Below are 16,132 nucleotides of genomic sequence, written 5' to 3'. Positions count from 1 at the left end.
TCCAAGTACTTTTACAAAAAAAAAAAAAAAATCCTAACACTACTTGGCTTCAACTGCAGGCACAAAAGAATATATACATAAAAATAATAAGCATCTAATGGTAAATCATGCCATGACACACCTAGGTAGATACACAAACAATATAGTCAGAATTCTAAAGAGTTTGTTTCTCAAACATTGACTTCCAAGGTAAGAGAATATCATGTAAAGGTTGAGAATTTACCCCAGTCAATCCTCTACACTATTTATGCCTAATTAAAAAAAAAAAAAAAAAAAAAAAAAAAAACACTTTGATGGAGATTCCTTATATTTTCAGCTAAAGTAGTAAAGAAGTTAAAATGAGATAAATATCTCTTATTTGAACAATTTCTTGAGAATTTCATTATATCCTTTAAGAAGATAAAAGCACATAAGACACCATAACATGAAGATTGGGAAAAGATATACAAGACATTTGCAATAGCCTAAGAAAAGTCTTTAAAAATGTGCTCCCTGTGTACCTACAACTCAAATCTCTACTGCTCAAGGAAAAAACATTTTCCTTTAAATCTTTGGCTTAGGAAATGGAATGTTCCCAAGAAAGAAGATTAAAAAAATATGGATCAGAAATCTTGAGAGCTTTTCTATTTTCCAGGTGAAAGAATAATATGAGGCAATCATTGTGCTATTGGCAGGCAGAACAACTAATTGCCCAGATCCAGGCCACTTGTTATCTTCTTCAAGCATCAGATGCACCCTGGAGAGTAGCCAGCATTGCACAAGAACAACCCAACACTTGTTAGTGCATTTGAACCTTCAGAGTATTTCTCAGAACCCCAAAGAGCTTACAGAGCAATCAAAACTGAAGTTAAGAGTTATGGAGCCAGCAGCTTTGATTTGAAAAGGAGACCATACTACCCTTTATATGGGGAAGAGAATCAAATATGTCAGTAATGAGAGGTCAACCATCCTGAGAAAAGACTATGTAGACCATGTGCTATAAGTGATGATCTAAGAGAGTCAATAAGATGCCATGCATAAATTTGCATAGAGTTTGGACTAGGTGTGCAATCACACTAATAGGGAATATTAACACCAATTCTTCTATTAAAGGAAATGTGAGAAGCAGTGGTAATGTTCTTCCAGAATGCACTCTATCCAGTATTTAGTAAGGTTACCTGAGTGTAATAGATGCTTAAAAAATGTTTGTCAATTTATTGACTTAGCAGATCTATACGTTAAGCACATTTATGATGCTATGTTTAATGAAGCCAGAGTTCATGGAGCAATCAAATTCGTAACTAAATTAAACGCAAGAATGGGAGTTGCTATCAGTGGACCAAAACTAGGGTTTTTAAAAGGAATCAGCAGAGAAGATGACAAAGGAGAATAATAAGCGATAAGATGATACTTACATGATATGATGCTTATCTCAAGCAGTTTCTCTGATAAAAGCATCATCCTTTTTTATTGACATATTGGTATCAAGTAGCTTTGACCTTTAACTTTAACAAATGCAAAATCGTACTGTAAAATGGATATATTTTATGAAGAACTCCCTAACATTTAAACTTGCCTATTTGTCTTTGCCTAAGCTTTGGTTTATTTCATGAATCATCAGTGTAAAGGAAAATAACTGAGGCATATAAATTCACATTTTCCTTCTATGATATTAGAACCTATTCTGCTTCTGGCTTGGCATTGACAGATTATTGACTAGAAAAAGACTTTTTTTGTTTCCTGTTTCATATGAGAATGCTGTTGTTTTCCATAACTTCCATTCTTTTAAATAGAATAAGTACAGAATTATGAATTCCTGAAAATCTCTTCAGTATTCAAGTAACCTTCATAGGGAACAGATAAATGTACAGAAAGTAATATGGTGGATGAATATGGGAATATGTCTTTATAAGGCAATCAAAATAAACTTGCATAGCAGAGGATTTAGGTAATCCTGATATCATAATGCATAGGAAGAGGAAATAGATAGGTGAGTTCAATGATACAGGGAATTCCCAAATGAGTAAATCCCTCCCATTAGAGAACTATCTAGAGAATTAAGAGGTTAAGTGATTTATCTAGGGTCATAAAGCCAATATATGTTTTAAGCAGGATTGGTTGATTATAGGGCCAGTTCTACATATACCATAACATGTTGGCTCTCCCAATAAACCATACCACAAAAGTAATCACACCAGGTATTTTTTTTCCAATTAAATGTATTTTTTTGTTTCATTTCAATTTCAATTCATATTATACATTGTTGTTATTTAGTTGTTTCAGCCATGTCTGACTCTTCATGATCTCATTTGAAGTTTTCTCGATAAAGGTAAACTACTAGAGAGGTATCCCATTTCCTTCTCTAATCCATTTTATGTAAAATAAAAAAACTGAGGGCAACAGGATTAAGTGACTCATCCAAGGTCACACGACTATCAAGTTTCTGAAGCATGATTTGAATTCAAGATAAGTCTTCTTGAAAAGTACACTCAATCTACTGTTTCTTTTTTTTTTAATTTTTTAAATTTTACCTATTTTAATACTGAAAAAGATCTCTTATCTCTGATCAGTATAAATCATAGCATCTCCATGACATGATAATTTCATGAGTTGCTGTGACCCAAAACAAAAATGGTCACCAAATCTTCTGATGATAAGTATCTGAGTCCGAGATAAACTTTCCCTGAGATGACAGGTGAAGAATAGAGTGTCACCAATCCCCTATTCAAAATCTTTCTAATTTTATGGGCCTACCTAACACCTGTGTTCTAGTAGCATACCCTTCAACTCTTGAGAGTCCTCTTGACATCACAATGAGACATCAAATAAGCTCTTTAGAGGAAGGCATTTTTTTATGCTGTCACAATATTGCAAAATTAAAATATTGTGTAGTAAAGGAAAATTAAATAAACCAAATCAGTTATTTCATGTCAACTTCTGCATATGGTCCAGGAAATTCAGTATCATTAAAATTTCATTTCAGCAAAATGTTTCAAAAGGAATTTCATATATATATAGAGAGAGACAGAGAGACTGAGAGAGAGACCGAGAGGAGGGAGAGAGGGAAAGAGGAAAAGGAGAAAAAGGGAGAGGGAGAAAGAGATAGATTCTTCAAAATTTTATTTTTTATTCCATTGGGTTTTCATAGGATTGTATTACAGATGCAAAATCATGATATATATGCAAAATGCACATTTCTTCTTCCATTTATAGGAATCCTAAAAACTAAAATCCCACATCTGTGGATATACAACTCCGAGTTAGTCTTTTCAGTTCCAAAACATCTGTGATGGAGATATTTGAAATTGTTCCTTTCCATTTCTGTGAACTATGACTGTCACTTGGGCATGAACTGAACAAGGAACTGAACTATATTTTCACTTTTAAAACCCAGATACAAAATTATTGAAATTTTGTTCTCTAAACTTTCTCTCCCTGTCCCTCTTAGTATATGTGCATATACATGTATATAAACATCTTTGCATACATATATAAACATATATACATATATATTATACACACAAATTTTATACATATATATAATTCATGATTATATATATATTAATATACATAATATATTATATATATAATTTTTTTCATCATTTCTATCTCTAATCTTAGTGGAACTTTACTGCTTAGATCTATTATACACTGTATTTTTCCAGCACATGCAGAACATTAACCCTTCTTCCTAATTTGTACTTTACCCCATCAGTTGTCTTTCTTCTCTTCTTTTTAGATGGCACAACTGACTTGCTGCTGACTGTCCAACTCCAAAAGACTTTGTAGTGATGCACAGGAATGTCAGGTTCTTCCGGCATGTCCCAAATAATCCTTACAGCCACACTTCCATCACTGTTAATAGTGGAGTTGGCAATTCTGAGATTAGCTGGAGCTGGTGGAGCAGAAGGATCTGAAGCCCCAAATAAAAAGCAAAAATATTATTGACTCATCAAAAAGATTCCTAGGTATAGCTATTTGGCATAGTAATAAATATTAGATTACAGAAAAAACATAATGACTTTGATTCACTATATAGCCTACAACGACCAAGATTTTCTTGTGATGTAGTATATTTGTTTACATGTATGGTATTGTGTACACACTGTACGATTATGACCTTCCCAAAGGAATAGTGAGTCTCAAGACAGAGATCCTAATTTGAAGGCTACAATGAATTCAACAGCACCTGCAATATACTTAGTTACAGCTGTAGCATTTCATACATCAGATATCATTCATCTGGAATCCTGTAGGATTTAGCAAACATCCTAATATCCTTGTCCTACCCTTAAAAACAATAGGGCAAGCAAAGAATTTGACTCATTCAAGTAACTGCCTTCTTTTTTAATGACATTACAGCAGTCAATCCATGTAGGCTGATAAAAACCATATATTATGATAAGTAAAACCAAACTACATCATTCTGTATTCATGTTACAAATTGGATGACTTATTACAACATTCATTTTTGTAATTTTAACTTTTATGCTTGTTCTCATACACCAAAGCCTTCTCAATGTCAAGCAAGAGATTAGATTCTGAAATTATGTTGCTACAAATCTTCCAAAAATAAACCACTCTGAAGTTGACTAAAAATGTGTTGAACTAGAGGGACTTTACTGCATGGTCTGTAGTGGGCAGTAAGAATTAATGCTTCTCACCAAAAAAACTTTGCAGATGGACTATCTATAAAAGACATGGTCACAGGGAAACAATGTCATCACCTCTAATCTTAAAATACTGTGTGTTTTAGAGAAAAGCTAATCTGCAAATACTCTCCTATTACAAAGGAGAAAAATCTCAGGAAAGTTTATAAAGAGCTCTCGATAAGTCTGGGTTTTAGGGGGATTTTGTGCTCATTTTAAAGAGTTATAACTTTTACTTTAAAAAATCTAGGTAGGGGATTAAGTAAAAAAAGGAGTATTATACATGCATATAGTGTGTGTATTTTTATTTATATTTATATGTGTGTGTGTGTAGGGGTGTATGTGTGTATGTATAGTCAGCAAGGTGGGCCAATGGATGAAGCACCAGACCTGGAATCATGAAGCCTGAGTTTTAAATTCAAACTCATTCACTTACTAGCTATGGGACGCCCTAGAAAAATCACTAAACTTTGTTTGCCTCAGTTTTCTCATCTGTAAAATGAACTGGAGAAGGAAAAAAAAACCACTCCAGTACTTTTACTAAAAAAACCCCAAATGTGGTCACAATAAGTCAGACATAAATAAAATAACTGAATAACAACTATATACACATATAAAGTTGTTATTTAGTCCTTAATGTATTCAACTTGACATAATCCTCTCTCCTCTAACCTATAATTCATGGGTTTAAGTGGCACAAATTGATGTCTCTCATCTTAGAGTTAAAACATGCTTTTTTTGGTCAAAAGGTTCAGAGGGTTTTTTTCCACCATAGTAGTTCATGGTACTTCACAACCTGAAAATGTGCAAAGGGACATGTGGTAGCATTCATAAATATTTGAGCAGCCTTTTCCTAAAAAATCCTAGATTGATACAGTTTAAGCTTGATAGAGTTTATCTGTTAATTTTTGGGGGTAGGGAAGGGGAGGATAGAGTGAGAGAGATCACATTGCTGTACATTTAAGTCATGGAATCATAAAAGAAAGTAATAAATTCAGTTAACTCTACTTTGAAAGAGTGAAGGAAAAAACCAAAAACCTCCTATTCCTCTCTTGTAACAATCAAACATTAACAAAATATAAATGTGATATTCTGAGAGTAAACAATTTTGTGTTCAAGTTATGAATATAACACATTCTTTGCAAAATAAAGCATGTTATTGATAACTTGAAAAATGTAAGAAAATAAAAACATTCTAATAAAACCAAACATTCTCCCATCTATCTCCTCATGAGTACCAGTCAATACATGTTGCATGTATAGGTAGTATACAATACACCTTCAGAACTTAGCCATGTTAAGTCACACATAACTGCTATAAGTAATCCAAGACAGAATCTTTCAGTTATTGGGATTTGTGACTTCTTAATGTTTTATGGTCAGTAACCATATGAAACATCGTTCATTTCGGCATTATAGGAAATCTTTAAAATTTTACTGGGCAATTTGACTAATAAAATTTCTTGTCACCATTTTAAATATTATAGGGCAAAGAAAATAAGGCTCAGATCACTGAAAACAAAACTATGGAAATGTAGCATTCCAGAAAAGTGGAAGGGGGTGGGGGTTGTTCCTCACACTACACAATGTGGGGGAGAATACATAGTATTTACAAACAGAACTATCTGCTAAGCCCAGAAACCATATCCCTGACAACAAAGGAAAACTAACTATAGTTTTTAAAGGGCTATGAAGATACAAAACATCTAGAACAACTAATTCCATCTTATTCTCTCCTGCCTTATGCTTACTTGATAAGCAAAATTTCTTACCAAATAAATTATGTTAAATTTTTTTAACATGAAATATCTGTAAGATAGTCACTTATGTTTCAAAAGAAATGACAATACACTCTTTTTTTTAAATGAAATATCAGCCTGAATATAAATATATCAATTGGTTTAGTTCTAATTTCAAAATCATTTTTCAATTTTATTGGCTGAAAGATCTTGATTTTTTTTCTCCTAAAGAATCATTTGGTAGTATCTGTGACTGCTACAACTTGTAATTCTTTCAAAAGCTGTGTTGCAGACAAGTTTCCAGCCATTAAATAGTTTCAAGGCAAATGTAGAAGGCTGAGCTCTGCCCATTTAAAATGGTACACATAAACCAGCTGTGTAACTGTATTAAAAAAACTCATGGATCCCTTAGGAACCACAGAGAGAACTTTATGACTGCAAGTGGGTGTCTGCTCTAGTTTTACTAACACTCAGTAATGTATGCATGAAATCACATCCAGTATGGTACTTATGTGGTGGGAAAACAATGTCATCTGCTTCCTTTTCCTTGGTAATTTATACCCTATATACACTAGTAACTTCATCCTGAAAAGAAAAACCTACATGAGAAATAGTGATTTTAAGCAATTCCTTTTACTTGGAATAAAATAACTAGATACTATTGGAGGAGTTGATCTATGCACTAACAAAGTTAATGATATTAGTTCAAAATCACAACAACAACAAAATGTCTTTATAAAACTTAAATAGTATCTGTTTAATGAGAAAATGCTTTTTCAGCTTCTGTATTAAAACTTGGTCTATTGCTTTTGGAAATTTGCAAGCAAAGAGAAAGTGAGATGAATTAGTATTCATCTTAAAACATAAGCAATAGGCTGTTTCTACTTTTTACTACCATCTTTCACAATCTAGGTATAATCACAATTGAAGTATTCTCCTTACTTCTTCATTTCAACAAGCCTGAATGACATTATACTTGCATGCTGATCCTCTACTTAACAAATCACATTGACCACCTATTAATTCTAGCATAGGAGTTCTTAACCATATTTGTGTATTTGACCACTATGGTAATTAGGTGAAGCTTCTGCATCCATTCCTAGAATTTTTTTTAATATGCAAAATGAAATACGTAAGACTACACAGAAAAATGATTATTCTGGAATATAATTATCAAAATATAACCAGATAATGCCAACAAAAACAAAAACTGCCACTGACCCAGATTAAAAATCTATGTTATAGAATAAATTAAAAATAAATATTAATAATAAAACAATAAAATAAACATCAGGATTTAAAGTTCCTCATAACCTGGCCCTTTCTTACTTTCCAGTCTTTATTCATTTGATTCTTTTCTACTTACATTATGATTCAAACTAGTCAATTTGCTGTTCTTTATAGTGTTTTATATTCATCTACATGTTTTTGCTTAGGTTGTTCCCTCTGCCTTAATTGCTCTCCGTCACTTCTACTTCTTAGTGTCTTTGGATTGCTTTGAGAGATAGTCTACCTTCTAAAGTAAGTCTTTCCTAGTCTCCCCTACTATAGGCTTCCCTATAACATTATCTCCCCATGTTTTCATGTTTCCCATTATTTAAGTGCTGCCTCTCCACATTAGTATATAAGTATTCTGAGAATAGGTATGGTTTTTTAGTACAGTTCCAGGCACACAATAAGAGCTTAATAAATGCTTGTTGGTTAGGTGAAATAGGCATATCTTTTCCCCAGTTACTCACCCTCTTTGAATAGTTTTCCATGTGAATTAAGAAAAACTAAGCACTAGTTCCCAAAGAAGAGAAACAATGATGATCTGAAACTTTTGTTTTAAAAACTTGCCTGTATAAGAATTTACAAAGACAATCAAGTCAGGCCTAAAGTCAATGCAATATTTACTAAAAAAATTAATGACATGGAACACAGCTATGGTGCTCAACTTGGATGATGCTAGGGGTTAAAAGAAAGTAAATGTGATGCCTTTCTTTGTCAGCATGTAAATTATTTTGGAGACAGGGATTTCCAAATAAATAATGGCCATTTCCATTCCTTCCAATTACTATGTTTAATTTCAATGCATTTCAATTCAACAAATATCTCTTAAATGATGCATAGATAAAATATATTTGTGCTAGGTTCTAGAAATACAAAGTAGTATAGATCTTATTATTAAGGAAGTTTGTGTTCAAAAGATGAGGAATTATTTTTAGATAAGCTAGTATGATTCAAAGTTGGCTTTGATGAGGACAAAGGAGAGGTCTTGACAAAATAACTCAGGAAAGTTTGAGACAACAGATAAGACTTTTATCCAGAAGAATCAAAAAAGTCTATATAAAAGACATAGCCACTGAGCTGACCTTTGAAGAAAGAGAATTATATTGATGAGGAGAATATATATTCCTGGCATGTTTACCATGCCAGTCTTATGCAAATTGCATTACGTTCATATTGAGAAAAAGCTGGCAGTCCATATTGGCTAGGACAAAGAATACACAAAGATTAGTATGAATTAAGATTGGGATAGTAAATGAGAACCAGATTGTAGGCGGCCTTAGGTAAGATATTTATATTCTGTCAGATCAACTAAAAGGAAACACAGGCATTAAAGCAGAGACTATTATGGATAGACTTGTGTATTAAAGAAGATGATTGTCAGGGGTATGAAAAATGAAATAACCAGTAGAATGAGAGAAGAAATGATAGATGAAGTAAAACTCATCTAAAAAGAGATAGTAAGGAATAGGATCCAGAGCAAAAAATAGAAAACCTGTAAGACAGCCATATCCTCCAGTATGGGAGCAAAGGATGACACATAAGGACAGAGAAGTTTGAATATATGAAGAAAGAAACATGGAGGATCTTAGGGTAGATGGTTACAACCTTCTCAATATAGTAGCAGAATTGGGGATCCAAGGAGAAAGGAAATGATTTAGGATTACTATTCAGAATGTGACAGGAAATAAATCAGGAATGAATGAAAATATTCCTGTATATAGTTAAAGACCTAATTAAAACTAGGTAACATCTATTTATTGTTGCTCTCAATAATGACTAATAGATGAACTAATCTAAATACACAAATGAAACAGCTAAGTTGTTTAGACAAGATGTATAAATAAGAGATTAATACATAAACATAGGTAGATAATAGCTTCTCAAAATTAAATTCACATAACTATTTAACTCAAGCAATTTAATAATTCTATCAGATCAAAGTCTACAGAATACTCATAAAGAAACTATTGGTCAGAAAAGAAAAAGAAAAGGTTAGACTTATTGTAGAATGAACAGTCTTTTACTTGATTTTATGAAGTTATTTGGTCTTTCCATATACTGTGCCAGGTCACACTGTTTTCAATACTTACTTTGAACTACTCTCAAAGAAGTCCTTGTACTTTCCTTTTTGTGTAGCATACCATATGATATCCACACCTGGGCATCTGTCCTAATTCCTGTATAACTGTGCAAAGTAATCAACTCCTCTCATCAGAAGCCTAGATGACCTCCTGATCTGGATCATGCCCATAACAAAATATGTTTCACATGAATACAATATGACACAGCACCATAACATTCAAGCTTTATATTTCTTAACAATAGGAAAATTAACAGAAATGTCTTCAGCTGCTGCCCTTGCCTAATAGTGGAAGACCAAAAATATCATTTTTGAGGCATTTCATCTTTATATATCAATAAACCTATTTATGATTTTTCATAAACCAATTGATTTGAGAAATTTTTTACAAAATTAATTAGCAAAACTGCCTAATATAGTGACTAATACTATCTGTAACTTTTATTTTTGTTTTTGTAGCTATTGTTTGTTATTAGAAAGAAAAGATATGTTTTAACATAGTAGTTTGGCCATTAACATTTTTTATAATTGTTTTAAATCCTCATTCCAAATTTGTGAACCCAATTGTTTTTAATACCATATAGAAATTTAAATTAAATGAATCAATTTTTGTCCTTTAAGAAAATGTATTTTAAAACAATAGATAATAATATGGTAGTGTTATCTTTATAAAGAGTAAAAGGAGAGGCTTTGCATTTCAAACCTGTTGAGAACTTAGAGATTATTAATTGTCTATCATGAAAAGGATCCCAAAATTAGTCCACATTTTATTCCAGTGTAACTTTTTGTATTTGTTCTTAATATGAAGTGGGTTGCAGCCATAAAGATAAATGCTTTAAAGGAGACAGAAATAGCTTTATTGTCTGTGAACATTTTGTCACTGTTGGCAAGGGCTCTGTGAAGATACACTAAAATACTCTAATATAATCATTCCCCTTTTCTAAACAAGGGAACAAAAATTAGAACAGAATATTCTCTAAATCATACTTATTTCTAGAATGAATGCACACATATTTATATATATATATATATATATATATATATATGTGTGTGTGTGTGTAATTATCATATATATATGTAATTTGTTAATAGGATATAACAAAATATGGCTAATGGAAATACAAAGATCAGTTGCTTTTGTTCCCAATAATATCAATCTGCTTAGCTATTATATGCAATCAGTTAAAAGTTATTAAAGTTTGGGTTACATTATTACCCTACATGCACTCAAGTGGAAATAACAGCAAGTAATGAGATAACCAAAAGGCAAACAGCAGGAGGTAGAAGGAGGAAGAAGGGGCCAAGAAAATATATCAACCAAGTAATCAGCTCATAAATAATAAAAAAGTCACTATACAAAGAACACTGTGGTGTTGAGAAGTTGTGAAAATAAGTGTTTTTCAAGGTAAGAGGAGGCTATGTTTACATACTTAACTGGTTTGATAGTTTTCAATGAACTAAATAATACTTAACCAATTCAAGAAAAAAATAAGTCAAACCAGATTTTCATTTAGGCGTTACCATATAAATAAAATATCAAATAGTTTGAATTTCCTATTTAAAATTCTATAGCCTATGGAAATGAGATAGTATGACTAAAAGAAATTAAATGTACTCTATACATTTCTCTTGCAATTTAATTTAACTTTAATGAAAATGAATGGTAAATGGAAAAATGTTCACCTTTCTTTCCTTCCTGTGCAGATTGTATTGTTGACTCATTTCTACAGTTCTCTATCATGCCATAGGAACCTCTTGACGCTGAAAGCTCACTCTAATCCTGGTCTATGTTTCATATTGGAAAGTGTCATTTTTACATAATTTCCCTTTTATTGGTTAGCTCTTCCTAGAAGATCCAATTTAATGAGGATGTACAAGTTAACTACATCTTCATTCTTCTGCTTTACTGCACTGTTAATTAATCAAACCAGTTAAATATGTAAACACAGCCTCCTGTCTCCTTGAAAAACACTAATTTTCTCAGCTTCTCAACACCACAGTTGTATTCTCCTATTTGAATGTAAACTCTTTGGGGGTAGGAATTATTTTTATTTTATTCTTATATTTTTACTCCTAGTACTTGACATAATACCTGGCACATAGTAATTACTTAATAAATGATAGTCTACTATCTATCCTGCTAGACACATACAAATTTTCTGTCTATACAGTTCATATAGACTAAATAGTGATTTATCCTTCACTTCAAACTATCTAAACCAGGACTTAGATTATGTTTTGGAAATGTTGATAGTTAAAATCAATCTTTTATTGTAACAAATCTTATAAATAACAGTGTTTAATTCTTAGAGGATAGAGTGGGTACATGAGTAAGTTCAAAAAAGAACAGAGTAAAAAGGAGGAACAATGGGCTATTTCTTTATAAATTGTAATTAATGTTAGAATACTTGCTGTTTCTCTTTACTATAAATACATAGAATTATATTCTACTAATTTTCTCAGTAGAATTACTGCTATATCATAATCCAATTATATCAATCTATAGACAACTAAATATTTAATGAAAATCCATGTGGGAATACAAAAAGAGGAAAGTTTCCAACTCATTAAACAGAATTCCTCTTTTCATAAATTATTTTCTAAATTAGTATATCAGAACATCATTCTTTTAAAATTAAGTTTAAAAAATTAACATTTTTGAAAATCTACACATAAATATGGTTTACATTTTAATATTGTACTGATTAAAAAAGAAAAAAATTAGTTTAAAGTTTTTACTAGGGCCAAACAAGTCTTAATGATAAGTAAAAAGATTGTATCTACTTCTTTTACTTCAGAGATAGCTTTAGACACCTTGTGGTTCTACCTCTCTTACTCTTCTCAACTTCCTTTATGCACTCCTCACTCAATTTCTAACATGTTTTCTGAGGTTCTTTCTTTGGCTTTCTTCTCTCCTATCTATATGCTCTGGTTTGGTGGCATCATCCAATTAGTAATTATCTCTATGAAGATGGTTAGTATATCTACATATTTACCATCAACCCTTTTCTCAGAATTCTATTCAGACATTTTCATCATCTTAGATGTCTCCACTTCAAATTTAATATATGCCAAATTCAATTCATGATATGCACCCCCAGATGTATCCTCTTAAAAATATCTTTATTTATGTTGGTAAATATATCCTTCCATTTATTCTTCCAGGTATTCAGATTTAAAATTTTAAGTTATCTCTAACTCTTTTCTTTCTCTTTCTCAAATTCCAATCAGTTCCCAAGCTTTGTGGATCCTGCCTCTTTGATAAATATCTTCCTTTGCATTGACATTGCAACTACCCTAACTCAAGCCCTCATCATGTTTTTCCTAAAGTAAATAAGAATCTTCCAATTGCTGTTGCTTACTCCAAGGTCCTATCCCCAAACCTTTTCCATTTGCTTAATACTTCTGATGTACAGGTCTGGCCTTATGATACCTCAAAAAAAAGTTGTGGTGGCTCTCTTTATAACAATAACATTTAGAATTTACATAATGATTTATATTATGTAAAGGCCAAAAGATAGGAGATGGCATGGGGTATGTGAGGAATAAAAAAGGATGCCAGTTTAATTGGATTATAAATAATGTGTTGAATCTCCTCAACATTCTTATAATATTTCTATGGCATATACTAAAACATCATTCTCTTAAAATATGGGATTGAATCCTGAAAACAATTTACCTGATTTGAAATGATCATTGATATAAATTAGGAATTTTCACCTTCCTTTTTCTGAATACTAAAAATCTAGTTTCATGATTGTTTTGTTTGGCAGGCTCATTGTATCACATACTAAGTCTAAATTCACTAAAATACTCCTTTCTTTTTTTTTTTCAAAGTAACTACTATATAACAATATTATCTCAATTCTGCAATATGCAATATGGTTGCTTGTTTTTTTTTTTTTTAGCTTTTATTGGGGATTAACATTTCTTAAAGATAAATCTAGTTTTTATTACTCCAGATTATTCATATCCATTTCAGATCCTATTTTTGTCATTTTGCATTTAGCTTGCAGTTTTGCTTATGGTAAGCGAAATTACAAAGTAGACAAAACTATTTTATTATCTTCCTTCTCCCTTCCATCCTATTTTATATCCAACATACTTTCACGAATGACACATTATAAACTATTTTGTATGGAATAAAGTCATATGATGAAAAATTAATTCTTAAAGATTTTTATACTTTAAAAGGTAACAAGGGTTGGGTTTTAAGCAAAAGGAACATAACTCAAATTTTGGAATGATGAAGAACAGAAGACTGATGAAAAATTTTTGGAGCAGTAAAGGTTTTCTGGAAATTATATCACATGACAACTTAACAACTGCTTATGCATACAACTCATTAGAGATTAGAAAATTATTAAGGACTAAACTGAGGTAAGCAACATTTTGCCAAATCTATTCAATTCAGAATATAATGCCTTCATTACATTACCAGATCACTAAGACATTGTGTGACAGATGTGCTTCTTTTCCGATAGATAAAACTATTGAATTGTCCTATGATGATCAGTTCATATTGTTCACATGGATAATTAGATAATATCAATTTTTATTAAATAATTGTTAAGATTATACTGAATCTATCATTATAGACATAAAACATTCTATAATCTTTTTCTATTGCCATTTTCCCCATCTCAGTCAGTTATTTTGCTCTTACATATAAATTATGCAAAGCACCTGAATCACATACATTCTTCTTAAACAATGACTAACATTCAAGTCTGCTTGATATTAATGGTAGTCATCTAACTAAAAGTCTTTTTCCTACTTGAAAAATATATTTCTCCCATTTCCACTTTTTTCCTACATTTTCTGAATAAAAGTATACCTATTCTTCTATGTTGCTGTTTTTTAGAAAGAGTTCATCCATCTCTCATGCTATATTAAACCCCCAGTTTTGAATTGCATCAATTACAAGTAGAATACATGTACTATATATACATGGAGCTCACAGGGTAATTGACAGAAACTGTGCATAGAACAACATAATTAGGTATTCTGAATGCTAAAATCTGTCCTAAGGAATTTTTTTTTCCCCATCAAGTGATCTTCTCCAATGTATTATAAATCAGGCAGCCAAAATGCTTTCATAATCTAAGGCACAGCACTATTTGCAGTAATGCACATTAAAATTATACTTTTCACTATTAATTGGGCATGCACTGAAAAAAAAAATTTTGAACAATTAAAATAGGCAAGACGAGCAGTCTATAAACAATACAACTGAGCCTATGGCTGTATTTCGCCTAACAACTGTATCTTGATGACCTATCCAGATGGTCACATAATTAATTCAGGGTAGTATGGATTGAGCAGCAGGGAATTTATGTGAAGGAACCTGATGTTCTCTTTTGCTTGCCATAGAGTCACAGACTAAATTAATCTTCCTTCAGCCAATTCTTAAATGTAATATTAAAAAATAATTTGTTTACCAGTTTGTAAGATAACTATTATAGATAAGGATTTAAGTAAAATGATTGAACAGAGGGGACAAAAATTCTTTAAAAATTTATATATTGAATAATATTATTAATCCAAATCAAGAAATCATATGATAGTATTGCTTTTATATAAGTTAAAATGATGGATAGTTATGAAATCAATGATGAGTGTTTTTCTGACCAAAATTAAAATGTATCCTTCCCAAATCAAATGAAAAAAAAAAAACTTTCATACTTTAACATCTTGATTCACTGAAATTGCTTCTAAGATTTAGTTTATTCAAAGAAGACTTGGTAGATTTGGGCATTAAACCTCCTTTCAATTTCTATCACGTTTCCTTCCAGATAAAAGAACACATCCTCTGTTAGAAATTTGCATGGCAACTTCAAACAGATGTGTACCCAATGCAAAAATGAATGGCTAAATACAGAATGCCCACCTGTTGGAAATCTATACATAAGAGGACAACGTTGAATTCTACATGTGACCCGAATTGAAGGTGAGTGTCAGAGGCAGGAAATCAACACTAACCTTTAGAAGAGCGGAAGTGTTTACTGGGTGCTGTGAAGCCTCTTGTTCCATGCACATTAACGGCAGCCACTCGGAACTGGTACCACCTGCTAGGCCTTATGTCAGATAGTTGAACTCTCTCATCAGTAGTCTGAAGGGGAAAATGTCATATCACACACAGATTCTTTTTATTCTAACATGTCAATTGGGTTTATTCAGACATCCACCCACCAGTTGGCTGATGCACCTCAGTCTTGACCTCTAAAACCTTTGACCTTCTAAGTAAATACTTCTAATTATGCTCAATTATAGAAACTGGGGTCAGAGATCAAAGGAAATCTGCAGAACTTCCAGGGAGAAACTTGAGTCAGTTGAATACATATTATTGATACTTCTTATCAAGGACTTGTTAAAAAAAAACTGAAATATTGATGCTTCATAACAAGATCTCT

The 16,132-nt window shown here is 31.7% G+C and overlaps 1 protein-coding gene across 1 annotated transcript in view; it reads right to left on the bottom strand.

The window, feature by feature from the left end:
• Nucleotides 1–16,132, bottom strand: part of ANOS1 (anosmin 1) — a 238,575-nt gene that overhangs the window by 40,999 nt on the left and 181,444 nt on the right. The window contains exons 6-7 of the mRNA XM_051984561.1: nucleotides 15,702–15,831; nucleotides 3,687–3,892 (exon numbers count right to left, since the gene is read on the bottom strand). Of these exons, the coding sequence (XP_051840521.1) occupies nucleotides 3,687–3,892; nucleotides 15,702–15,831 (336 nt within the window). The remainder of the gene's footprint in view (nucleotides 1–3,686; nucleotides 3,893–15,701; nucleotides 15,832–16,132) is intronic.

Source organism: Antechinus flavipes, chromosome 3 (assembly GCF_016432865.1).
Source record: "Antechinus flavipes isolate AdamAnt ecotype Samford, QLD, Australia chromosome 3, AdamAnt_v2, whole genome shotgun sequence".
Classification (NCBI taxonomy): domain Eukaryota; kingdom Metazoa; phylum Chordata; class Mammalia; order Dasyuromorphia; family Dasyuridae; genus Antechinus; species Antechinus flavipes.
The sequence above is the reverse complement of the archived record's forward strand: the minus strand, read 5'-3'. Positions and strand labels throughout refer to the sequence as shown.